The 27,450-nt window shown below is 46.6% G+C and overlaps 2 protein-coding genes across 3 annotated transcripts in view; one reads left to right on the top strand and one right to left on the bottom strand.

Annotated features, from left to right (window-relative positions):
* GNL3L (G protein nucleolar 3 like) lies at positions 1–27,447 on the bottom strand. 2 transcript variants are annotated; one of them, XM_088455699.1, is made up of 15 exons: positions 27,364–27,447; positions 27,244–27,281; positions 24,641–24,751; positions 23,144–23,260; positions 19,803–19,886; positions 19,103–19,238; positions 18,364–18,467; positions 15,799–15,943; positions 14,445–14,532; positions 14,151–14,328; positions 13,861–14,003; positions 4,631–4,767; positions 3,120–3,262; positions 904–1,102; positions 1–284 (listed from the first exon to the last, which is right to left on the bottom strand). In XM_088455699.1, the coding sequence occupies exons 1-15, from the start codon at positions 27,374–27,376 to the stop codon at positions 217–219; spliced, it is 1,704 nt and encodes a 567-aa protein (XP_088311825.1). In that variant the 5' UTR covers positions 27,377–27,447; the 3' UTR covers positions 1–216. The 2 variants fall into 2 exon arrangements, with proteins under 2 accessions (XP_088311825.1, XP_088311826.1); XM_088455700.1 differs by having other exon boundaries at positions 904–1,078; positions 27,364–27,444.
* The window catches only part of FGD1 (FYVE, RhoGEF and PH domain containing 1), a 197,243-nt gene continuing 197,149 nt past the window's right edge, over positions 27,357–27,450 (top strand). The window contains exon 1 of the mRNA XM_088455695.1: positions 27,357–27,450. Within this exon, the coding sequence (XP_088311821.1) occupies positions 27,375–27,450 (76 nt within the window). The 5' untranslated portion in view covers positions 27,357–27,374.

Below are 27,450 nucleotides of genomic sequence, written 5' to 3'. Positions count from 1 at the left end.
TTGTGTGAAAATGTTGTTTTAATTAGCAGGGCCCATCATAAATCATGGCTTTACAACAAGTAACTTCATTAAAATGTCCCTGTAATGGAAACAGTCAGAGCAGACCCATGCTGACAATGTGTTACCATTATGTCACAATACAGTCCTTATTCAGCTTTACAAGCCAGATTTCATGGTGTCAACATCAATAAATTCAACTGGTTAGGATCTTTATTTTCAGTCATCTCCCAGTCCAAAATCCATTGCTTGTATCAATGTGTCAGATAACTTCGTTGCTATTTTATCTGTAGGAAGAGAATGTACAAAGACAGATACTAAGTATATTTACCTGCTGCATTTCCAATTAGCATTTTAAACACAAGACTAACAACCACCGCAGATCATTTCACTGCCATTGGTCAATCAGACTTAACCCATTAGCAGCTGGAGTGGCATCCATCTTTTACTCCTTCAGTGCTGGCTCTTGACGGAATTAATCTTTTATAGTTAAAAATAACCTAAGATGTTATAGCTTTACATGAAAGAGCAGAACCACAACTTAAGTGGTAGTGGATCATGGACAAAGCATTTTTCTTCCCATACAGAGCTTTCATGCAAGTCTCCTGTATTGCACAACACAACTTCCCAAACCAAAACCTCCCAGAGGACAATACTGGATCCTGTTGTCTGTGCAAACAGCTTTTGTGAGTATCCTAGCAATTCACAAGACACACAACATCACTGATTCTGCTGCCATCATTTCACTAGTGACATCACTCAGACACTTAGCAGCTGGATAGGAACCCTTTCGTGAAATTTTGGGACCTGCCCAGCAAATAGGCTGCTTTTTCGGACAGTTGATACATGGACATGGTAACTGTACGATCCTGTGATTAGCCCTCACTTAGCCCCTTGTGAACTCACTTGCTCTCTTCTGCAGCTTCTTCCTCCTCTTGCCGGCTGCGCGCAGGGCCTGTCCCTGCTGCAGAGGATCCACCCCTTGGATTTCTTTCAGGCTGGGAGCTCTGGGGACTTTTCGTTCAGTGTCTGTTGTGCCTTTGCTTTTGGCTGTTTTAATTTCGACAGTCATAGGTCCAAACTGTGGTAGAAAAGGAAAAACACGCTGCCGTTCATGTAAAGCCATGACGTCAATGGAAGCAACAGCATGAAATTTGCCAAACGAAAGGCACATTGTGTCTGTTAGTCTAGAATCAGATTGACGTTTGTACTGTTCTAAATACAGTTTTCTTAAATCTTATTCAGGCATCACAGAAATGGTGGATTAGGCCTACCCTATCTATAATGATATTATTTAGTAGCCTTTGTAACCCAAGTGGTTTGGAATAATACCTGCTATCACCATAGTCATGTGTCAATGTAGGGGCCAACCTGCTCAGTTTTCTATTACAATGTAGTTTATATATTATGGACTGTAGAAAGATTCCCCTAATAATAGTCTACTTCCACTTTTCTCTTTCCATAACTGATTAATGTGCATAAGTATATAAACTGATAATGTATCCTAACTGAATTATCCCACTTTGGCATAACCTGACCTTTGCATAGAGCTTTTAGCAAGTGGTCTAAAACTGGGTACACACTTGGCCGATGGGTTGGTCGCTATTCCATGATAGCATGGGAATCGCTAACGGTGGCGGAGCATCTGGTGCGGTTCCTGGTTTTTCTGAGGCTCCAGTGAGTCAGCCGGTACGCACTTTACCTTCTAGAAAATCTGTCTCTGTGGCTTACTCCTCACTCTTATCTTCAGGTAGTGTAGAGGGATTGACTAACCTCAGAACTCATTGGGATCATAACCTGTCTGGGTTCTTTGTCTGATGATGCCTGGAAAGTTCTTATAGGTTCTCCTCAGGATGCCAGCAGACACAATTATATATTTTGTACAGGGTCTATTGGACTCTGCTAAAGCTTTTTGAGTTTGGAGTCTCTACTGTGGACTCCTGCCTGAAGTGTACTGCTCCTTCTGCTGATTTCTGGCATCTCCTTTGGTCCTGCCCTCGAGTCGCTGTGTTTTGGACTAGAGTGATTGTGTACGGAACACGGGTGTTCATGTTCCTTTATTGAACCCACATACCTGTTTATTTGGTCTGGATTTAGAGTCGTCCCTTTCTATTCCTCCCCGATTATATGTCAATAATCTTTTAACATTAGCTAGGGTGTGTATTGCCCGCACGTGGATGGCCTCTGATCCTCCCACCTTCCTATCCTGGGTGGCTCTAGTCAATCTGACAATATCCCATGAACGTTATATGTATCAGAAGCGAAACTGTCCAACTAAATTTGATAAGGTCTGGTCCTTGTGGCAAGACTCCTGCTATGCCCTTCCTGATCGTTAATAATTACGGCACCTTTGTTTTCTTTTTTTTTTTGTCTTCCTTTTTGTGTATTCATTACTCACCGACAGATTTTAAAGATCCACAGGTGGCGCTAATTATCTCACTTGTGATTATGTGAGGAGACCTGGAAAACCTGCACTGTTTGGGGTCCTGAGGACAGCGTTTGAGTACCTGTGCTCTAGGGCCACGGCAATACCCCCACCATCTATGAGACGTAACAATCACTTCTCAAGTATAAGATGGTGTGTTATGCTTACCTGCACATTTGCATTAAATTGAAAAAAGTATATATATCCATTTATATAATTCCAAATTCCTTTAGATGTTAACCAATGAAATGCTGACCAATACTAAGTTACCTTCTAGAGAAATTCTGTTTTGGGTTCTGCTCTTGGACCTAGTTTGATGCTGGAAGCATCAGTTGTGTCATATTTGGTTATACATTTTCTGTTACTCAATGCGGCCTAAGTAATACGGCACATTGTACCCAGTTATGCTATAACCCTCAACAATCATTCACATTACAAACAGCCGTTGCTCCCGAGAAGCTGGCTTGGTTGCTATAGGTTACAGCACCTGTGAGCACAGGTCACAAAATAAGCCTCAGTCAGACGAAGACTAGACGTATACGCAAAATTAAGCTTTTAATGATGCTGCACAGAAAAAAAAGCTGCGCTATCACGTATAACCTTACTGCAGAAAGTGAGAAGCCGTAAGAAAGGAAGAATGACTAGGTTCATCTTTTCCCCCTTCCCAGTGTGGGCATCTCTGGAATATTAGATATACCTCATTATCTATATCTTCTTCCATTACATCTGCTTGTGCTTCGGATTCGTCACTTGACGCCTCCAACTCAACATCCTCCACCTGCGCCCCTGCCGTCAAACCCGAAGCCTCCATAGCTATTCCCTGGGGAGCGGACTGGATTTCTGAAGTCAGAATATTAAAAAAACAAAAATAAGCCTGTTGTTGTTGTTGTTGTTGTTAAAACCTTACAGGATATGCCGTTTGTCATTAGGAATACATTTAACTGTATATCTGTGAAAAAAAAGTATTCAAACATCATTCTGAGAACCGCTGCATCTATCAATAAGACAAATAGTTGTTGCTTTCTGTTGGAGAGCAAAAACAGATAAGCATAGAACTACTATGGAAGGTACCCCACAGCCCAAATTATTACATAAATTAGAATAAACCTGGACATGATGGGAAATGACCTCCATACCCTATATTCTTGTGAATACTGGGCCTGATTCAGACCCGGTCGCAAGCGCTGTGCGCTCGCATCCGGGTCGATGGTGGGCCAGTGCGCATGCGCGAGACCCGGATAGCGACGGGCACTCCGTCGCTCTGGGTCTCGCAACAAAGGGGGCGTGCTGTCAATGTTGAGTGACAGCACGCCCCTTTTGGTGGGCGGGCCGGGGGAGTGGCTGCCCAAACGGAGGCGTTCCCATGTGAACGCCCCCGTCTGGGGCCGGCCCCACTGACATCACGAGTGATGTAAGTGGGATAGATTTCGGCTCTGTTAGAGAAGAAATCTCTCTGGGGCTTGCGGCAAGGAGACCCCACCACAAGGGTCTCGTTGCAAGCCCGATGGTCTTGACCATCGCGACCACCTTCCTGGCCGCTCGCTATAGCTGTGGGTGGTCACCCACACCCCGGGGGGGGACTTGTGGTTAGGCAAACACCAGGGAGGGTTAGGGTTGGGCATTCCCCAGGGGGGAGGTTAGGGTTAGAGAGCGGGGAGGAGGGGTGGGTTAGGTTTAGGCACCCCCTAAAGGCAGGATGGGGGGGGGGGTTAGAGTATTTACCTCAGCCTGTCGGTCTCTCCTTGTTGGGATTTGAACCGGCGGCTGTAATACAATCCCACTCCAGCTAATGGCCTATAGCACTATTGAAAGATATTTCTAAGGCTTTATCTGTACAGAACTCCTTGTCCCAGACATACATTCATGTAGGTTTTATACAGCATATAGTAAACTACTCAGCTGCTATAATACAGAAGACCCTGTGTGTCAAACTATAGGGTCTACGTACTTAGAATTGACGATAAAGTGGATTGAGATAAAGTACCAACCAATCAGCTCCTGTCACTTTACAGGTTCGGTTTGAAAAACAAGTTAGGAGCTGATTGGTTGGTACTTCACCTCTGTCCACTCTCTCTCTTTCCAAGGCTTCATACATACACCCCTGAATCTCCAAGCAATGCATCCTCCATTTGGTTACATGCCACAGAACCAGCCATGGAAGATGTGGTCACTATGGCAGTATGACAACTCCCCCCTGCACACACTTACTTGATAGAGACTCGCGATTATCCAGCTCCAGGGCTTCGAAATCAAAAGCCTTCCCCATTTCTGTGACTATCTCTGCGCTGATGTGAGTGGGGAGCATGTGAGTCTCCGGTGGATGTGTAAAGTAGCTGATTTTACCACTGGAAGGAATACAATACAAACATTAGCAGAATTAAATTGTGAACAATTGTAGATGGGCATTACAATGGAAGGTGTAACAAAATACGTATCTAAACATTTAAAAAAAAAAATAATAATAAAATAATAAGTATATAATAGTTAAGCACAACAATTCCAAAAGTGCTGTCAATTCCTAAGACAAAATTATTAAAACATTTCAATATGGAACTTTGGCCCTCATTCAGAGCCGTTCGCTATTTGCGTTCGTTCAAAAACAAGGGGTGGCTATGCAAATGATCCGTTCGCACATTGCAGTCTGTTCACACCTCTAAGTCTGAACGAGCGAGCAAAACATACGCTCTTTTATTTCTTAAAAACGCCCCCTGGCCGCTCGCATCATACGTCATGTCCGCTATTTATTAGATTAATCGAGTACATCGAACAGGGTATGAGCTGCTCGCTATTCTTGTGGTTGGTTTTTTCAACCGCTATTTTGCGAGCAGTTCTGAGTTAAAAAAAACCAAGTGACGTGGTCATTGACGCTGCTATATTAATTATGCACACCCATAAAACGCCCGTTTTGACCTTTAAGCACGCCTGCTTTCAGATCTCCACTCCCCGTTTTCAAGCACCTTCCCCTGTTACCACCCACATACGCCTCATTCTGTCACTCAAAAATATGAGATATGGTAAGAACTTACCCTTGTTATCTCTATTTCTACGAAGTCCATAGGGTTCCACAGGATACCTTGGGGTATAGGTGTGACGTCAGTCGCAGGGCACCAAAGAGTTAAGCTTTCAGCCTCCCAGGATGCACTAGGTCCCCCTCCTATACCCCGCCCCCGGGCCAAGGCACCTCAGTTAGTTACCAAGCCATAGGCCGGAGGAGGAGAAGGAAGAGAGAGAACAAAGATCTGGACACATACAAGAATCACATTCTCACCAGAGGGAGACGGAAAACCGGTGACCAGAGCAAAGCCCATCTGCAGCACAGGTGCGACAGGGCGGGAGTCCTGTGGAACCCTATGGACTTCGTAACAAGGGTAAGTTCTTACCATATCTCATATTTTCTACTTCAGGGTCCATAGGGTATCCACAGGATACCTTGGGGATGTCCCAAAGCAGTATCCTTTAAGGGTGGGGACGCTCCTGTGCAGAAAGGAGAATCCGCCGCCCGAAGGAAGCATCCTGAGAGGCGAAGGTGTCAAACCTGTAATACCTCACGAAGGTATGGACAGAAGACCACGTAGCAGCCTTGCAGATCTGAACTGCCGAGGCACCACGTCGAGCTGCCCACGAAGGACCCACAGACCTAGTGGAATGAGCCTTCAGAGAAGGAGGGACCGGTAGGCCTTCATGAAGATAAGCTCCAGAAATAGCCATACGGATCCAGGCTGCCAAAGTTTGCTTTGAAGCAGGCCAACCCTTTTTACGGAAGCCAAAGAGGACAAACAAAGCGTCCGACTTCCTAAACGAAGAAGTGCGGTCAACATAAGTCCTTAAGGCCCGCACAACATCCAAAGAGGCCTCACCCACGGAAAGACCCGGTGAGTTAAAGGCCGGAACAACTATTTCCTCGTTAATATGAAACTGGGAAACAACTTTGGGAAGAAACTCGGGCCGAGTGCGGAGCACTGCCCTGTTCCCATAAAAAACCAAGAAAGGGGGTCTACAAGAAAGAGCCCCTAACTCAGAAACACGTCTGGCCGAAGCAATGGCCAGAAGGAAAACAGTCTTAGCTGTTAGCCATTTAAGATCCACTGAGCCCAGTGGTTCAAACGGCGGTCCTTGGAGAGCCCTCAGGACCACAGCCAAATCCCAAGGCGCCACAGGTGGAACAAAGGGCGGCTGAATGCGGAGAACACCCTGCATAAAGGTGCGCACATCCGGGATTGTAGCAATCCTACGGTGAAACCAGACAGATAGGGCCGAAACCTGTACCTTCAAAGAAGCAAGGCGAAGCCCATGATCTAGTCCCGCTTGCAGGAAGGCGAGAATCCGAGACAGACGAAACTCCCGCGGTGCATAACCTCTCGGTCGACACCACTGGAAGAACGTATGCCACACGCGATGGTATATCCTCGCGGAAGACGGTTTCCGAGCTCGCAACATGGTACGCACCACAGAGCTGGAAAACCCCCGGGACCTCAGCATGGCCGTCTCAACAGCCACGCCGTCAAAGACAGCCGAGTCAGGTCCGGGTGAAGGCAAGGACCCTGAGACAGAAGGTCCGGTCGTAGCGGCAACCGCAGAGGAATGTCCACGGACAGACCCTGAAGGTCTGAGAACCAGTGCCGTCTGGGCCACGCGGGAGCTATCAACAGGAGCGTCCCTCCTTCCTGTTTGAATTTCCGGATTACCCGTGGAAGAAGGGAGACCGGAGGGAACAGGTATGCGAACCGGAACGTCCACCGGACGGACAGAGCATCCACCAGAGACGCCCCTTCGTCTCTTGTGCGAGACCCGTACACCGGTAACTTGTTGTTGTGCCGGGACGCCATGAGGTCGATTTCTGGAAGACCCCACCTGTCCACCAGTAGTTGAAAAACGTCCGGGTGCAGGGACCATTCCCCCGGATGAACGTCCTGGCGACTTAGAAAGTCCGCCTCCCAATTGAGCACTCCCGGGATGAAGACCGCTGATATGGCCGGAAGATTGCGCTCCGCCCAAACCAGGATCCGAGAGACCTCTACGAGAGCCGCCCGACTGCGAGTTCCTCCTTGCCTGTTTATGTAGGCCACGGTGGTAGCGTTGTCCGACTGGACCTGCACCGGGCGACCCTGGAGAAACCGCTGTGCCTGCTGGAGAGCATTGAAGACCGCACGGAGTTCCAAGATATTTATTGGAAGCTCCGCTTCTGTCGGCGTCCACCTGCCCTGGAACAAGTGTGGACCCGAAACTGCTCCCCAGCCCCGAAGACTGGCGTCCGTTGTCAACAGGACCCAATTTGGAACCCAGAACGGACGTCCCTTGTTGAGGTGGTTCGTCTGTAACCACCACGTAAGGGACAGGCGAACCTCCTGGGTGAGCACAATCGTCTGGGACTTCAGAGACTGAGTCAGCCCGTTCCACTTGGACAGGATCAGGTGCTGCAGAGGTCTGGAGTGAAACTGGGCGTATTCCACCATGTCGAACACCGACACCATGGAGCCCAGTAACCTCATCGCCGAGTGTAAGGACACCCGGCGGCTGTGCAGACAACTGCGCACCCTTGACTGTAAAGCAGAGATCTTGTCCTCCGTCACGAAGATCCTTTGCTGTCCCGAGTCCAATAAGGCTCCAAGATGCAGAATCCTCCGAGACGGGATTAGAGTGGACTTCTGCCAGTTGATTAGCCAGCCGTGCCGTTGCAGCAGTGCAATGGTCAGGTCCAAGTGGCGTAACAGGAGCTCTGGAGATCCTGCCACCAATAACAGGTCGTCCAAATACGGCAACATGCGGACTCCCTGCAGCCGCAGAGAAGCCGCCATGACCGCCATCACCTTGGTGAAAACACGTGGTGCTGTTGCCAGGCCAAAAGGTAACGCCCGAAACTGGAAGTGGTCGCTGCTGATTGCGAACCTGAGGAACTGTTGATGGCGCCAAAGAATAGGGACATGCAGGTAAGCGTCCTGTATGTCCAATGACACCAAGTAGTCCCCAGGTTCCAGCGCCAGAATGATGGACCGTAGGGTCTCCATCCGAAACTTCGGGACCCGCAAAGACTTGTTGAGTGCTTTGAGGTTGAGAATCGGACGATATGACCCATTGGGTTTCTGTACCAAAAATAGATTTGAATAGAAACCCTGGCCCCTCTGGGAGAATGGAACCGCCACTATAACTCCAGCCTGGAGCATAGTGTGCAATACCTTCCGCAGCTCCGTAGCCTTGTTCCGGTCTGATGGGAGACCCGTGGTGAAGAAGCGAGCCGGGGGTCTGTGCCGGAAGGAGAGGGCGTATCCGTGAGAAACCACCTCCAGAACCCAAGTGTCTGTCGTAGTGGTCGACCAACACTGGGCGAACTGTAGCAGGCGGCCTCCCACCCTGGGATCCCCCAAAGGGAGGCCCGGACCGTCAGGCCGCAGGCTTGTCATCTGGCTTGGGGGCCGGACGTCTGGTACTCCATGCCTGCTTCCGGGGCTTGACCGATTTCTTAGGGCCAGCCTGTCGAGGAAACGACTGTGGTTTGGGCCTGCCCTGGGCCCTAGATGACCGAAAGGACGATGGTCCCGAACCAGAAGGAGCAGCGGCCGACGGGAGACAGGCAGATTTGGCTGCCGCCAGCGTGGCCACAATCTTATCCAGATCCGGACCGAAGAGAACTTCTCCGGTAAACGGCAACGCTTCCAGACCTTTCTTGGAATCTGCGTCCGCCTTCCAGGATCGCAGCCACAAGGTGCGACGAGCAGCTACCGCTGCTGAAGAAATTCTAGACACCAGAGTACTAATGTCTAGAGCCGCCTCGTTGATGTAGGTGGCCGAATCACGGAGATTGCCAATCAACTCCGCCTGATCGGCCGGACAGTCGGATTCAAAAGAAGCCTCTAATGAATCCGCCCAGCGCTCCATCGCTCTGGCAACCCAGCAAATGGCCATAGCCGGCCGTGCTGCCCCCCCTGCAAGGGAATAAGCGGACTTCAGGCAGATTTCTACCTTGCGGTCCGTAGCATCCTTAAGGGAGGACATGGATGGCATCGGCAATGTGGCACTACGGACAAGACGGGTCACGTGAGAATCCACCTGTGGAGGGGATTCCCACTTCGCAAAATAATTATCCGCGAACGGATAAGCCACCGCCAGGCGTCTCTGCGGCTGGTATCTTTTGCCAGGTTGTTTCCACGCCTCCTCTAAATGGTCCACCAACTGACCCGAAAGAGGAAAGACTGTGGCATCGCCCTTCACATCTTTGAAAAAGGCATACTTAGATTTAGCCGCTGGGGGAACTTCGTCCTCAATCACCAAGGCTGTGCGGACCGCCCGAATAAGTCCAGGAATATATACTTTGGACTTAGCATCAGCGTCCTTAGTATGGAGAGGTTCCTGATCGTAAGGATCTAGAATCTCCCCATCATCAGACGTCCCTTCGTCATCCTCATAAGGAGCGGACAGAGACGCCACCGGCCGTTTATGAGGCCGCATCACAGACTCCCCTTGCAACACATCCGACAAGTGCTGTACAGAACTCGTCAGGGAGTTAACCCACGCTGGCTCCTGAGAACCCGGGAGCGGGGAAATAGGGAGACTGTGGGGTACCACCAATTGTCGTGGGAACCCCTGCATGGGTGACGACACCACAGACTGCTGGGACAAACCCATCGGAGTAAACGCGGGCTGCGGAGCTAACTGGCCCACTAAAGCTGTTAACGCCTGAGCGAAACAAGCCCAGGGCGGCTCCTGTACCGGTGCTGTAACCGTAATAGGCCGCGCCATGGACAAACACTGCCGGCAAAGGCCCTCCGCGCTACCCTCCCCCTCCGCTAACGGTACTTTGCACGTGGTACACTGTAGCCGGAGGGGAAAATCACTTTCAGACATGATGGCACCACGTATGTGACCTCTCTCACCAATTAAGTATTAAATAGGCGAGAGACCACCCTGCAGCACCGCACCGCAAGGGCTTTAGCAGAAAGAACAGGGACAGTAATAAAGCTGACAGTTTAGATGAAGAAAAGATTACAGGCAGCAGCGCTAGCACAGTCACATACAATGCAGAGAAATAACAATTCCTGCACTAACAGCGCTGATCACTCAACTACACAGACACAGGGCCTGGTAGGACACAGCGCTGCATACACAGACCTGACCACAGCGGAGGAGAGGTATGCGGGGGGACCCAGACCACGATGCTTCCGTCCAGCGCTTCCAGCAGCGTTCACCATGCGTTCTGGAGAAGATGGCCGCCGAGGAGCAGAGAGGAGGCTGGCCTGGGGGAGGAGCGCTGCCACAGGACCAGTCGGCAGCATGCAGAGAGGGCTGTGTGCAGCGGGGGAGGCGCCGGCTGTGAGACAGGGAAGGCGCGCTCCCCTGGCATGCATTTAACCCCTGGGACGCCGCAGTGCTACCGCTCTGCTGCGGTCCGCTGTCCCAGGGGGTAGTGGAAGCGCAGGTTGGTCGCCTGGCTCCACGCTGCAGCCAGTCCCCAGGGAGCCCCCTGCCTGGGGACTTAGGACCATGTGATCAGCGGGGACCCACCGCGGGACCCCGCTGCTTACCTCTGTCCCCCTTGAATCCGGCCATGGTCCGGAGCATTTGGGGTCACCGCTAGCTGTGACCCCAGACGCCCACCAGCATCCCCGGATCAGTACCGGCGTTCTGGTACCGGCGGGGTGTAGGGAAGACAGCATGGACGTCAGGACTGACTGTCCATGCTGTACATCCAGTTGTGCAGCCACAGCTGCATGAAGAATAAGCTTCAGGGGCTCTTCTAGCCCCCACTCCAACAGGTGCACCCGACTCCGGCCGGGCACCAAACTAAACTGAGGTGCCTTGGCCCGGGGGCGGGGTATAGGAGGGGGACCTAGTGCATCCTGGGAGGCTGAAAGCTTAACTCTTTGGTGCCCTGCGACTGACGTCACACCTATACCCCAAGGTATCCTGTGGATACCCTATGGACCCTGAAGTAGAAATAGCAGGCACTCGCTATATTGTGTACAAATGTTTTTCGGCCGCACTGACTGGTTCGCGCATGCGTACTAAAAACCGTACGCATGCGCAGATGTGCGACCAGCGCTCGGAACGAGCGTACTGCCGCTAGCGAGTGGCTCTCAATGAGGGCCTTTATTCATTTAACCGTAGTCAATTAGAAGTGAAAAGCCGTGATCACCCCCAAAAAATCGCCCATTGCGATTTTTCGCCAGGCGGAAACTTATCGCCGTATTCAATTTCAAACACTTTTCGCATACGCGAAAACGCAATGCAATATAATAGGCAAAAAAGATTCGCCCCTGAATTGGTGTAGAACAAAAGTGCAAAGTCGCTATTTTGGGGTGCAAAGGTGGGGAAACCACTCAGCACCCTTGGGACAGCCCCCCAAAGGATAACTGCGTAAAAAAAAAAAGTGAGGAACATCCCAAAAAAGCACTTGGGAAATGGGGCGAAAAATTGCAAAGTGAGTATACAAAATTAAAAAGTAGCGAAATAGACTTTTGGGGGTCTGCAAGCATGGGTGAGGTGTTTTTTTTGATTGGCAGATGCTTGTTTAAGGTGCGTTTTTTTAAAACTTCACTTTGAATTTAAATATGCTAGCACCCATTTTCAGGTACCCCAAATTTGACTGGAATACTTATTTTCTCCCAAAAAAACGGCTTAATGCCATTCATCACCACTTGTGCAAAGACGCTAATTAGAGGCAATTGTACCAACTTAAGTACCCCAAACAGTTTCATTAGGGCTAATCGGGCACTACTACATTGATCCCCAATGTTTCTGCATCTTTTTGGGGGGTTCAGGCTGATTTCCCCGATTCTGACACCACTCTTCGCCTGTTCTGACTTCGCGTGTCACTGTTTTTGCGTCTTTTGGAATTGAATAGGGCAAATTGCGGGTAGGCGTGCAATAAGTTTCCGCGGCTAAAATACGCGATGTAGGTGAAAAGTACGGCAGGCGAAACTTTATTGCGCACGCGAAACTAATTGAATACGGGCCTTAGTGTAACAGTCACTCAATTGGATTGGCCCATGACCAACGGTGGATGAGAACTGTATCTACAGCGCCACCTTGTGAGTAGTGGCTAATCTGCTGCTTTTTTTTTGCGCTTGTTTCCTACACACAATGAAGGCAGCTGTTTAATGGTCTGAATATGAAGCACTCAGAATGCAGGCGTTCTATTCACTATGTACCAGTGACATTGCACAGGCAACATGTACTCCATAAGCAGCCAGCATGCTACTAGCAAATCTGGTCCAATAAGCAAATCCATCTACAAAGGTCCTAAGAACAGCCAACGATAGCAGGTTCCACAGATGAAACATTCCTTCATATTGCCTCATTTCAGAGCAGGAGCTAAATCTAACTGGCAATGTATATGAAGAAACAAAACTGCATTTATTCGTCTGAAAAAATGTTAAAGCACAAACAATAAAACATGTTTCCTGCATGCAGGAAATGGTGTGGTGGGTACTCTCACCCAAAGCCAAGAGCCGGCTCATGCTGGATAGACTATTGCCACATACACACTAGACTATATGCTCCAAGAGCGATATCGTCTAGTGTTTCCCCTGCAGTAACGGGCTCAGTGTCGTTAACGATATCGTTCAGTGACGGCACCCTCCCTCATCCCCGTGCTTGCAGAACCTGACAATATCGTCAGGTTGTCCTGCAAGAACGGGCGATGAAAGAATCGTCAACGACCAGCGGGAGCGTGCATCGCTGGTCGTTGACGGCATTCACACTGGCCGATATTGTGAAGGATTGAATAATGATATAATTAATATCGGCTAGTGTGTACGTGGCTTAAGGGGTCTATTCACTAAGCCTTGGAGAGAAATAAAGTACCAACCAATCAGCTCCTAACAGTCACTTTACAGGCAGTTTTTGAAAATTGACAGTTAGGAACTGATTTGTTGGTACTCACTCTCTCTCCAAGGCTAAAGCTGCATACACACGCGACGACTGGATGACGATCAGATAAAGATAACGATCGTTATCTGAACGTTCTGCATGTGTTGGATGATCGTTATTGAACATCCAACACATGCAATAACCTATAACGACCTGCATTAATCGCGGGTCCCTAAAGGAAACAGACTAACATGGTCGATATCGACCATGTATGACGGTTTTTCCGGACGACGGGCAATGACGACCATTTGTGCCCGTGCATCGACCATCGTTTGGTCGTTGCAGGGGGCATTAAAGTGAACGATAATAAGATCCTTATCGTTTAAATCGTTCACCTTATCTGAACGTGTGTACGCACCTAGTGAGTAGACCCCTAAGTATAACTCCCAATAGAGCTCTTATACGAGATCTGGAGCGCATGCAGTACAATCTTTTTCCCTGCAGCAGTCCGGCTCAACGGCACCAAGTAATAGGAAGAGAGTTCCCGCCAGGGGAAACCCCAATATTACCATACGGGGTTCATTTTTGTTTTTAAAAAGATTTTGAAATCTACACAACAAAGATGAAACCCTTACCTGACCCAGTCTGTTAAAATAGACTTAGCGGCCTTCTCGTGGTCTGGTGCGCCCCCTTTCTTCAGCTTCCCCTGCCTTTTCGCAAGCATGGCCAAGAACTCCAAAGTGTCCCGGAAATCTGTCACTTTGTAGTGTTGCATGATCTGTGTGACAGAAATCACAATGTGGCACTGAGGTCTCCAATATAGAGGTTATCGCACATCTGTCTGTTACAATATAAATGGGGACACAGCAATCAAAAGACAGTCACTGTCCCTTAGAATAACTCTACCTGGGCTCTAGCATCGTACCTGATCTTTATTGCAGCGTCTCAAAATGGCTTCCACCGGTCCCACAGGGTCCAACAGCTGCTCAATTTTTACACAGTTCCGCAGGATCATGGCGGCATCAGATGTGGATGTTGCCATAACGATACCAGGGCAGTCCAGAAGCTTGATGTGTTTGTCCAGGTGAACCTCTTGCAGACATCTGGGTGTAAAGCATGATGATGTGGTTTAATAAATATGGTCTATATGCTCTTTTATTTTACAGATATTAGTTTCATATTTAGTATGAAGCGCCATTTCATTGTGTTTGCTTCTTACTTGGTCACCCCAGGCGTTGCTCCCACACTGCACGCACGCGCCCTCTTCAGGCTGTTGATTAAACTGCTCTTTCCTACGTTAGGAAAGCCTGCAAAACATGAGGCAAACAGCAATAGAGGTTTGTATAAAGTGTAGATTGAAAAGTGCGCCCCGTTGCCTAGATAATTTGGAGCCAACCATTTTGTGGTCTTTTTAACGAATATTTAAGAGGACCTAGAGAGATTTGATAGGCTGTATTTTCAAGGCAGCAGGAAAATGGCTACCACTACTGAAGGTCATTTACATAGCGCACCGGTGTCGTACAGCATAACGGCGTTTTATTTATTTTTAAATCAGTGTTCTCGATGGTCTGCGCACCACATAAGCTGCGCGCCTCCTCTCCAGGGAGAAGATGAAACATCTTATTAGCAAAAGTGTAAATGTCACAGTGTGTAAATGTCACAGGCAGACAGATAGCAACATTTACACAAAATGTAATTCTCTGGGTTCTTGCCTATACCTCGCTCATTCATCACTATAGTGCAGACATAACTGAGTAAGAGATTACCATTGACTAGAATAAAATGAGAGGAGACAGCTTCAGAGAAACACAGAGTTGGGCTTAGGTCTAGTTTATCACACTTCCATCAAGACAAATCGTTTTTTAATATCTAGTGCTGGGCTATACAACACTATACAATTATCTATCAGATATCTGTCTGCATTACCAGATTTTCATTCCAAGAAGCCAGATTGGACAGATAATTGCATAGTGTATGCCCAGCATTACATGGAACAGTTTGGATCGGCCTTCCCGCATAAAACTAATGTGCTTTTTTACAGCTGGTTGTTGTATAAATAAGCTTTAAAACAGACAATGAAGTCAGTAATGAATGCTGTTTTCTTCCACTCTCAATTAAACAATTATAAAACACAATAAAGTGATGGTATCACTAAGACTGGAGATTACATGAAGTTAAGGAAGAAAAAGTTTGGCAGCCAAAAAAAAATTGCAAGACTAGGAATTCCAAAAATTCAGCAAAATACAGGCAACACTGCTTTTGTGTGCAAAATCCCTGCGTTTTACCACTCATATTGCACAAGGCAGGCGTACGGAGTAGTGATTGATTGCTATATACATACACGCACACATAGAGAGAGATTTGTTTTTGTTTTTTAATAGAATACAGCAATATCCTCTAATCTGTATGCTAAAAGCTCCGGTAAACCCTTTACAGTCACCTATAACACACTAGTGAGCCCTCTCCCCACACTGAGACAAACAGGGGCCCCATCTTCAGCTTTACAGGTCATTTAAAATTTACCCATTAAGCAACACTCTTATAAGATAATTACAGAATACAACAAACCGCACCGACAATCCCAACCGTTATGGACGTCTTGATGTCAAGATTTCTGCAGTAGTTCCCAAGCAGTTTCATTAGACAATCAGCACCAACACAGGCTCCGGAGCTTAATAGATCCTCAGACGCCTGTGTGACTGGGACTCTGCTCTGTTGCTGTAACAAAGATGGGCAATAAATAAATCATGTACTTTACGCTACGACTCAATATGGAAAGCTCATTTACCTGTACACAATCAGATCTAAGTACGAGGTAATGGCTTTGGCTTCTAGAGAACAGAGCTTAGAAAGCCATCGGGAAAACCGTTACCGATATAAGATTTCATATATAAGCGCCAAAAATGTAGACTCTATACATAGAGATCAATAGCAGCTGTCACAGCTTGGCTCAGAGAGAGAGGCTCTGTCAGGTTATATATATATATATATATATATATATATATATATATATCTCATAATTGTGTAAATTCATGTCTTCCAAGTAATAAAATTATATTTGTTCCTTTTTTCAGCCTTGTACACACAGGTATTAAAGCATTCATGGCACATTTAACACACATCAACAAAGCCCAGCGAAAGCTCTTAGCAGTAACAGCTCCATAACGATAATGGAAAATGGGGAATCTTTCTGACAATTACTGTGCTTTGTCTTGTTACTGCGTTCATAGTCTATATTCTTTAACATACTGCAAACTATACAGAGTTCTATAGGGGGGGGTTATTAATGTAAACTATAACAGACTTCTATAGATGTTGTCATTATGTACATTTCAGGACACATTGTGATTATTCTGTTAAAAAAGTGGACAAACTACGTTTTTTGCTTAGCAATGTTTATCAAAGCCCGTCTGTATGAGGCCTTATACCCGAAGACCAGATTTATAATTACCAGCATCTATGCTGCACTGAGGATTAAGGCCCTCATTCAGAGCCGTACGCTCTGAGCAGAGCGCACGCTCTGAATGAGGGCCGTCCTCCATAACTATGGAGCGTCCTCCTGGATGCTGGTATAGCTGTGGGTCACCACCCACAGCCTATACGAGCGTGCAGTTTGATGGCCGCGATGGTCTTGACCATCGCGACCATCGAAACTGCGAGCCGGAGCCTGCGGTTGAGGTTTTCAACCGCAAGGCCCGGAGTGATTTTGGCTCTATCAGAGCCAAAATCACTCCCACTGACATCACTAGTGATGTCAGTGGGCCGGCTTCTGACGGTAGGCGTTCCCTTAGGAATGCCCCCGTCAGGGAGGCACGCCCCCGACACGCCCACCAAAGGGGGCGTGCTGTCAATCAACATCACGCCCCCTTTGATCAGACACAACGAGCGAAGGAAAGTCCTTCGCTCGTCGCGTCTGGCGCATGCGCACGACGGAGCTCCCTCCGTCGTGCGCATGCTCAGTGCAGAACATCGACCCACTTGCGAGCGGACAGCCGCTCGCGAGTGGGTCTGAATCAGGCCCTAAGTGTTAGGAAATAAATACAACATGAACTGACTATCAAGCCCTGACGTAGTCAATACGGGAAAAAGATGCGAGGTGTCTGGCTACTCTCTTTTCAAACTGATTTGATTCAGTGAAATCTCCAGCTCAGAAGTAGATAGGTTAGAAACAACTCAAATTCACCTAAGGGCATATGGTTATATTTGTTGCTTCTCAGGTAGATATAATATTAGTCTTGGGAGTTCAGATTTAATATGGTACAGTGGCTAATGTACGGGTCCCCAGTGGTACCTTAGGGTGAAGGTGAAAGTTTGTCATTTTTATTCTAATCACCAGCAGAAGAGTTCTAGATCTCAAATAATCTTATACAAAGGGGGAAGGGTAGTCATTAATTTAATTAACATTTTCCAGGCAGATTTATATATATCTTTTATACACTTGGATATGACAACAGATAAGCCTAGGTCTTTACATTGGAGACAATTTTATTTACACAGGGCATGTCAAAGAGCAACAAATATTAAATTGTACCAATAGATTTCTCTGTAGGTGGACATTTTGTATGTTTTAGTTTTACTATAACAAAACTCCTTGTAAATGACAATGGAGGAACACAGAACCTATATACAACCACACTTATGATATACCATAAGTAAATGCAATGCAGGTCAGTGCTGCAAGAGCAGACCTAGACCATCCATGGGGGGATTCAATTCAGTGCGATGTTGAATAGCCACAGGAGGGAGCTCCTGAAGCTATTCAATACACCGCGCTGTTTGGGCGGGCAAAGGATTTCTTCTCGCACACCCCTAGGGATGCGGGGAGAAATCTGACAACAGTGCCGCACTTTAGACAGAGAATGCCGGTTCTCGCGCCTTAACACCCTTGTTAAGTCGCGAGAACCGGCATTCTCCAACATAAGAGCGCAATGAATTGAATAGCTCCGGGAGCTCCCTCCCGACGCTATTCAATTCGTGTTGAATTGAATTCCCCCCATGTGTGCTTAGCCCAGACAAAGTGAGGATGTTCTGATATTTAGGGACATAACTGTATGTGGTTCCCAATCCTCCCCTCCGCCCCGTGATCAGTGAGAGAGCCCCTCCCTTCCAATGCCTGGGGTTATAGAAGGCCTCAGTACCAAGTTCTTATTTTGCTGCTGTGTAGACGCTTTGAAAGCCACAGTCGGGAACTCATTCCTCAGGTACTTCAGCCATTTCTCCACTATCGGTTTGGACACCAGATCTAAATAAAACACAATATGATCCTTTAAATACAGGCAAGGGATATTACCAGATTCATAATATGGTCCGTAAATTAAAGTGGGCCCTTAAAAAAAAAAAAGAAAAAAAAAGTCCCTCGCATGAGGTAAAGGTGAGTTTTACCCTGCACCAATTGAAACTGCAACAATGGACCATCTTTTCACACACTGCAACAGAATCTGCCTATTTACGAAGCATGCCAGGACAGACGGACAGATCAGGTGAGCTCAATGGGCTTCATGTAGAGTTAGGAGGTAATCCAACTAAATGGTTTCCGAACCGTGTTGCAATTGCAATTTTATTTTTGTATGCCGGTGAAATGCTTCCTGTTCTGCATGTAGAGCTGACATACCTGGCAGCTTTAGTGTCACACTGTAATTTAGAGTTGAGCTAGGATGTGTCCCCCACCTCCCCTTCTCTAAATCTGTGCTGCCAGACTGACCCCTTGCTGTGAGTAATAAAATATCTGGGAGACAATATGCTTATGTACTCTTGACCTAATACAAAGCGGTCACAAGTCAGATCTGTAGTAGATATTGTTAGCTATGTGAAATAGGAGAGCCAGAAATACACCTGCGGCATGGTTTCCCTTTAGTTTATTGAGCTAAAAAGACATACCTATTTTATTAAGGACCAGAACCAGCTTTTTGTTTGCGCCACTTTGCACCACAGCCTGCTCCACTTGCGGACACCGACAACCCAGCGGGTCCCTGGCATCCAACACTTCCAGAATAACATCTGCAGCATCCACCACCTATGGGAAACGAAGATAGACAATGTTAGGATACGGCTATGCCTGGAGAGCTCTAGCAATTTACGGTAGTAATATACTGGGCAGGGGCACCACGAATAGAGGTACTAATTACCCGGGCTTGCTAAGGGGCCTGGCAGGGGCCGAATCAGCTATGCAGGGGGGGAAGATTCTCCCCTCCTCTGCTGTGTGCATAGTAGTTTTTATTTTTTTCCAAGTGGACATAGCCACGCCCCCAGTTTTTGGCCACGCCTCCCCACTCACCCGGGCACGCCGTGGCTTTCTACGACCCTGATTCTGGTTATAACAGGAGGAACAGGCAATATAATACAGCAATATAAATACAAACTATAGGATGAAGAGCAGCAGTGCTCCACATCCAACAGGAATATTCTGAAAAGGAGATGAAACAATACATTTATAATTATTTAGGAGTTGCTAAAGAAAAAGAATAAAGCATGGATTTAATTTTACACAACTTTTTTTCATTAAATGAAAATTTGGTTTGAGATCATGCGTAAATTAACATGCAATGTGGGGGACTTGTGTGATCTATAGTCTACTGACCTTTTTAAATTCACGGTAATAGGCTTTTCTGGAACTCTCACTCTCCAGCTGTTCGTGCTTCTCCAGGATCCTCAGATCTGCCTCCTGCACACACAACAGAGACATCAAACGTAAAACTTACCCGATTAAGCCCAGGTACCCGCTGGCGTTGCTTTTGCATCTTTTAATGCTAACAAAGTGAAAATACAGGCCACACACAAACACCTGTGGCGTGCATGTCTTACCAGCTTTTATATGAATGTTGGAAGGTCACCGTAATGTTCTCCAAACTGTTTACCCAAATTCTATTGGATACAGTGACACTGGAACCAATGAGTTCTATTTTAAGACCCATTTACATGCCTCCTACCATTGTTAAAAAGTTTATAAAACAAGAAAAATTTACGCCAATGGGTAAGAGGCCTAAGAGGGTTGAAGTTGACTATTCATCTATTTCATATTATCTGATAATACAATAAAATGCCAAGGTGCTCGGCTTTCACACAGACTCAACACTAAAGTTCCGGATCTGACAAGGTATTTGGGACATGGTTCCAAACCAAGGCAGAGCAGGGACTTACACCATGGTACCGACACGGATTATTCCCAGATCGGGAATCGTGCACTCGTAGTACACAGACAGGACACTATTTTGAGTGACAGCACCGTTTGTGGGTAGTATCAGGGGCAGGTGCTTGTGAACGGGGGAGTGGTAGTGCGAACACAGGCGTGTCTGGGTGTCAAAAGGGAGTCTTATGGGTGTGCATAATTAGCAAAGTAGCGTCATGGAACATGTCACTTGCCTGTATTTCAATCTGTAGTGATCGCAGTGCTTGCAGCAGGGTATAGTCAACCTCAATCGCTTCCGATGTACCAATGTTTTCATGCACTTCCGTGAGATGACGTGCGCAAGTGGGCGTCTTATGAATGGCTGGGGGCGTCTGCATACACAAAGTGATCGTATGCCAAGACATAGTGGGCGTGCTGATGCCTTGCCGTAAGATCGCCTGCCTTGCTGGGTGTGCGCTAAATTTACATACGCAGGGTGTGAGCGAACGCATCTAGCAAGAGGGTCTGAATGAGCTCTATAGTTCCAAAACAGGTCAGATCCAGGACAGACCCCTTTTCTACTGATTATTCCTGTATGAGCGCCATTCACACGGGCGTAATAATGGAACACTACTCCCAGCGCTTGGAGATGACATCATCTCCCAGCGCCGAGAAACCCAGATGTTCCCATGCTGTAAACGGGACCCCAGGTCGGACGACCTGGGTTACCCGTTTACACTGCTTGTTTGCATGGGCTGTTCCAGTGTTAAACCCTGCAAGCTAACTGGGTTGGATTGCCAGGTCACTCAACCCAGGAATCCAACCCTTGTCCCTTTTACACCTAGCAGCAACCCGGGTTTTAGCTGTGGTATAAAAGGGGTATTACTTTCTACTGTGTTAGTGATGTGTTCCATATCCACCGTGACGGAGTTTTTTATACACATAAAAAGTGTACTTGCATCTAATAGTAATTTCTAAGAACTAGAGAACTACTATTAATAGTTAATCCTCCTTCCCGCATGTAGCAGTCAGATAATTGCCCCTTAGCTGGAATCAATATTGGTTTCGGCAAACAAACTTGCAAAGTATTATCTATTACTGAACACGGAAGTGATCTGGAACTGGGAAATAGATGGCTGACAATCGCAACCAGCAATCAAAATTTGGAACACATTGTGGGGTCCATTCAATTAGCCGTGAGTTGGACGAAAAATTGCTTAGCTCGAGTTGAAACAGCGCCTGTGACCTATTGCAATTGAATTAGAAACCTACGTTCTTTTAAGTAGGCAAATATGGCCAATAAATACATGTCATATTTCAGATGATCTCCTCTAAAAATGGGTAAAATGATGTGGGTCACGGTGTATTTTGGCTGTTTTATTGATGGGAAAGGGGTTTACGAACTTGCAGATGGGAGTTGCTAGTTTTTCTTCCAACTTTTTACAAACTTTTATATACACACTTAAAAATCACCATAGAAATACGTTGTATACCCCAAAATAATTTAGACACTTATTTGCTGAAATACAATTGCGGGCTATCATTTGACCATATTTTTTTAAAGTTGCAAACATCAAACATCTTACACCGTTTAACTGCCTGAAATGCTTTGCTTATGGACACGAACATCCTTCTACACTGCCCTGCTATCTTATTCACCACTTTTCTGGTGGGTTCAGGATGATTTCTCCACTCTCATGTAATTCACAAAGGTCGAGCACACTACAGTATGAGCTATTTCACACACTCCGGATCTTGTCGGCCAGGCAAGAACCGGGCGGTAGTCGGACGGCTTTTTTCTGGCACTCCGTGCCTTTCATAAGCAGCGGCTTTGAGCCGCTTTTTATGTCAGGTTTTTTTCTTTTCTTATCAGGCATGCACAGCAGCTGCTGCACATGCCCGGCCGGCAGAAGCCAGTGTGTGTGCATGGAAACATTGTTTCCTTCACACTACTGGCGTGCAGGGACGGCACGGCACTGTCCTGCATGGTAGTTTTTTCCGGCAATATCACGGCGACCGTGCCGTGACCGTGCCGTGTGAAAGGAGCCTGTCCTTTCCCTGCAGTACAATATTTCACAGCCGGTTAAATACCGGGCGGCGTTTTGCCGCCCGGTCAAAACCGGCATGTGTGAAATAGCTCTATGGATACGCGACATCCGCGACTTGCCATTTCTAATAGAATGCTAACCCACGAGCACAGGGCCTGGAACCCGCAGCGAATTGATTTGGTCACTATGAGTAGAAAGCTCTCCAAGGCTTCCAACACCAGTGGTTACTTCAGCCAATGTGCGCCACTCTTATACAAAGCTAAGGAGGTGGTGGTTCCTAGTGGCGGCAACCCACCTGACTACTATGTGGGGGAGACATGCAATTATAGTGATAATAACTTTTTGAAGTTGAAGAACTATTTTAAATGATAATCCTTGACGTATCCTTTAAGCCACAATGAATATAACTGTGCTAAAACCAAGCCTCATAAGACTTAGTGGTTTATGTGTCAAGCACTGAAGAGAGTGGAGATATGGACCAATGGAGAAGTTGCCCATAGCAACCAATCAGCTCCTACCTATTATTTGATAGATTGTACTTGATAAATGCTACTTCAAAACTGATTGGTTGCTCTGGGCAACTTGTCCACTCTTTTCACCGATTGATACATCAACCCCAAAGTGTACATCATTAGCCACCATAGTAGATAACACCATGATCTAAGTGACCAGTGGTGGTCTATAATTGTTGGGTTGGATACACCCTGGAAGACTATCTCCACTAAGAATGCCAAAAAGGTTGCCTTAGTCCCAAAAGGCGGTCACCTTCTGCTCGAACTCCCGCTGCCGCTTCAGGATGTCCTTCTGAAAAGTGTCCAAGCTCCGCCTCTTTGTCATCTCCTTCTCTCTCGCGGCTTTTTGCTTCGCCCTCATCTCTTCCACCTGCAGCGAGAAAGGTTCAGGCATCAGTATGTGTATTACTATATAAATCAGGCAACCTACACTCCAGCTGTAGTTGCTGAACTAAAATTCCCAGCATACCTTGGCAATCAATGCCATTTGTATATGGTTTTCCCCTAATAGTTTATTTTCTAACTATAAGTACATGTTGTTTGGTAGATCTCCCCTTTTGTCAATCTGAATAATACAGTGCAACTTGGATCTAATAGAACTGCTTCAATTGCATCCAGTTTAAAAGTTTAAATCGGTCTTATAGAGATCCGATGAGGGTCCCTACTGTACAGCTCTGGGACTGGGTGAAGTCCTTGTGAAAGGACTGTAGTGACAGTATAGGATTTCTGTTCAAACAATGTCTTGGCAATTAGCTTTCAATCTAGGGCCCTGATTCAGACCCGCTCGCTGCCGGCAGCTCGCAGGTCTGAAGGGCGTTTTTCTTTTTGTGTGTCCGGCCTCCTGGCCGCTCGCTAAGCTGTGGGTGACCATCCACAGCTTTAGCGAGCGGCCAGGTGATGATTGCGATGGTCGCGACCATCAGGGCTTGCGACGAGACCCTTGTTGTAGGGTCTCGTCTGCCGCAAGCCCCAGTGAGCTTCCGGCTCTAATAGAACCGGAAGCTCACTACCGACATCACTGGTGATGTCAGTATGGCCGCCCACAAACGGCAGGCCTCCTTCGGGAACGCCTCCGTTTGGCCAGCCAGCCCCCCTCCCTGCCTACAAAATGGGGCGAGCTGTCGATCAACATCGACAGCTGCCCTGTTTGTAGTGAACCCCGGAGCGAGAGAATTTCTCTCTCGCTCCGGGGCTTGCGAACGCGGCATTGTGATATGAGAGCCAGGTACTGAATGGCACAGTTACCGGCATACTGACACCTGGGGCTGGCGCTCAAAGCTATTTCTGTCTATCGTTTTAGCAACAGGCAGGGCAGGCTTACCAAACCATCACTGTGTTTTAATATGCTGCATGGTCAGCAAGTGGTTCATTCATGATTAAAGGATTCTATATATTTACATTTTGCAATACAATTTTATAAAATGAAACCTCTACAAAATCACATATAAATATAAAAATACTAAATACTAAAACACATGGAATAAAGATGCAGGTAGCACCTCTAACACTAATCAGCAATGACGTTAAAGTAGCTCTACATTACATGAATTGCTTTATACGTATAAGAGAGTTGCAAATTGTATTCACAAGTACATCACAAATTATTTTAGGAGTTTAGCATAAATAAAGATATTTGGGGGTCACAGTTCATCAAAGGGAGAAAGTCCCACTGTCACAAAGACTATAAGGGACGCCCGGCCGAGGGTGATTACTGTCAAAGTTCTAGAATTTGATACTGCTCCATGCTCACCCTCTTTTTCTTCTGCTCAGCCTCCCTCTTAGTATGCTCTTTGAAGTGGGACAGGTTCGGAACGCCTGGATCTTTCTTGACATTTTTCCCAGAATGCAGAGGATGGTTCTCCTACAGGACAGAACAGGTCAGTGAGAACTTCTTATGTGCCCCAACTATCATAAAGTCTGTTACGTGTAACACAGTTACCAATAATTTATGCATTAATACATAGGCACTCACACAAGCAAAAAGCATGCCTGTTTGGTCAATTATACAGTAACTTTTTGGCCACTTCAAATGTTGGGATACGTGAAATATTATTACATTACTAACATTATCCTTTATTTCTGTATATTTAAGAGACCTACAGAACAAAACGTAGGAGAACATGGACCACAAGGATTATAAACGTTGCTGCATCAACAGCCATAATTACTCAAATAAGCAGCAGGGCGGCTGAACCCAAAAGTTTGTTAGCGTTGTTGGTAGTGGGGAGGAGAAGCACGTAAGAGAAGAGGGCCCTGCTCGTGTGGGGACCCCTGGTCCACTGGACATGGAATGAGCCATTATTATCATTCACCACCACCAATTTTACACAGCACTGTATAGAGAATATATGTCACTCAAATCAGTCTCCATTGGAGCTTACAGTCTAAATTTCCTACTATACAATTAAACTAATGGTGCGTGCACACAGTACGATATCTATGAACAATAACGATACCGTTCATCGTAAAATCGATCATTTTTATGCAGCCAACGACCACTGAACGACCAACGATGTAATGCGCGTTCCTGCGTGGACGATAACAGTATCGTTGGTCAACCATGCATGCAAGCCAACCTGTACGATATCATTCAGTGTCCACAGGAGGGAATGCTCGTTGGTCGTTCAGCGTTGGCGATATCGTTTGTATGTGGATGAACGATATCGTTCATCCAGCAAACCAGGAAATTCAAGGGAGATCGTTCGTTGAACAGATCGTCCCGTGTGTATGCAGCTTTACAGTATACTTTCAGAGCAGTGTTTCCCAACCTCGGTCCTCAAGGCACACTAACAGTCAAAGTTTTAGTGATATCCATGCCTGAGCACAGATGGTTAAATCAAAATAACTGCAGTACTAATTAACACACTTGTGCTCAAGTATGGCTATCCTTAAAACCTGGACTGTTAGTGTGCCTTGAGGACCGTGGTTGGGAACCCCTGTTTTAGAGTGTGGACGGAAACTGGAGCACTCGGTGGAAACCCAATGCAAACACGTGGAGGACATACAAACTCCACACATATATGGCCCAAATCAGGAATGGATCTCATGACATCAGTGATTTATGTTTTATCCAAGTTTGGAAATTGTATGTATATGGTTATATGTCCGTGAACAAATCTGCACAAACATACATCTCTTGTCAAAATATCACCCAACTCTTCTACTTTGAGGAATGTCCTCCCTTGCACAAGACTTTGCCCTTGCCTCCAAAAAATTAAAGCGTTCAACTCATCTCTTCTACAATGAATGCTATCTAAAGAGTCACTATATGTAAAAAAAACACTGGGAGGTAGATGTCAGACTGTCCATCTTAGCCAGATCTCCTCCTAAAATAAAAAAACAACATTGCAGTGTTACAGGACCATACATCCCCTTTGCAGTCTGGCTGGGCCAATATGCAATATGTGGGATTTAACCATACGCATCCAACAACTATTTTCCCTACACCTCTTTGTCTGTTAATACCGAGTCTTGTTTTATTCCTAACTGTACACCACTAAAGAGTGGGCTTGGACTATATAAATAAATGAAAATAATAATAATAAGGGGCCAATATAATAATCTTCTGGGTTTTGCCCCAAAAACTTACATTTTTCTTATCACCACATATTGTGGCAATAAGAAATGTATGAGGTCCATGTACCAAACCTGTCTTGCTGGGACATGGGCTGAACAACTGCACCTGTGTGGTCAGTGGGCGGCTTTTCTTCATGTAATGGTTACTCCGAAAAAAAAAAATAACAAAATGTAGCCCAGGCTACATCTAAAGATGGCGTTAGCTCACGGGCCAAGCTCCAAACAGCTAAGCTTTTCAGAGCTAGGTAAATGGGGTGTTTTTGCAGTCTCCACAGAAACCTATGTGGACTGAATTTGCAATTGGGAAGTTGTACCACGTTTTGTAAATAGCTGCTCTGATGCTCAAAAATGTGACAATCATCCCGAAACAGCTATTTTCAGAGTATATACCACATTGTTGAGCTTAATAAATAGGCCTCTATATGCTTTACACATCCCTAAATGTACAGTGATGGGAATAAGGATGGTGAAAGCAGTGTATTACATATTAAGGCCTATCTGGAACACATGGTAAACTATGTTGTACTGACAATAGATAAGCATGCAGTAATACACTCCTTTATTAATGCCACAGATTATACATTTCCTAATGTACTACAGTACATACAGCTCCTCCAACTATTTCCTCTGAAAGTAACCGTGTCCGCGCTGCATGCTGGGATTCGTAGTTCATATTAATCTGTACAGCGTTATGTGACCTGTACAACAGACTACATCTCCCGGCATGCCTCACTCTGGTTCCAGGACCAGGTCCTAAAACGTGCGCTGTACCCTCACCTGAGTCCTCCCGGCTCCTTTCCCATGTCGCCGATTTTCTGTAGGGTAAAAGACAGAAAAGGTGATAAATAAGATTCCGTAGCGGGGACATATGACACGGTGACCAGGGAAGGGACGTACTGCGGCGTGACATGTTGGCGGCGAGTCTGCTTGGCTGCTTGCTCGGTGACGGTCACAGCCGTAAAGGAAAGCGCCGTAAACTAACTG

The sequence above is a fragment of the Taudactylus pleione genome, unplaced genomic scaffold (genome assembly GCF_031769625.1).
Source record: "Taudactylus pleione unplaced genomic scaffold, aTauple2 ptg000665l, whole genome shotgun sequence".
Classification (NCBI taxonomy): Eukaryota; Metazoa; Chordata; class Amphibia; order Anura; family Myobatrachidae; genus Taudactylus; species Taudactylus pleione.
The sequence above is the reverse complement of the archived record's forward strand: the minus strand, read 5'-3'. Positions and strand labels throughout refer to the sequence as shown.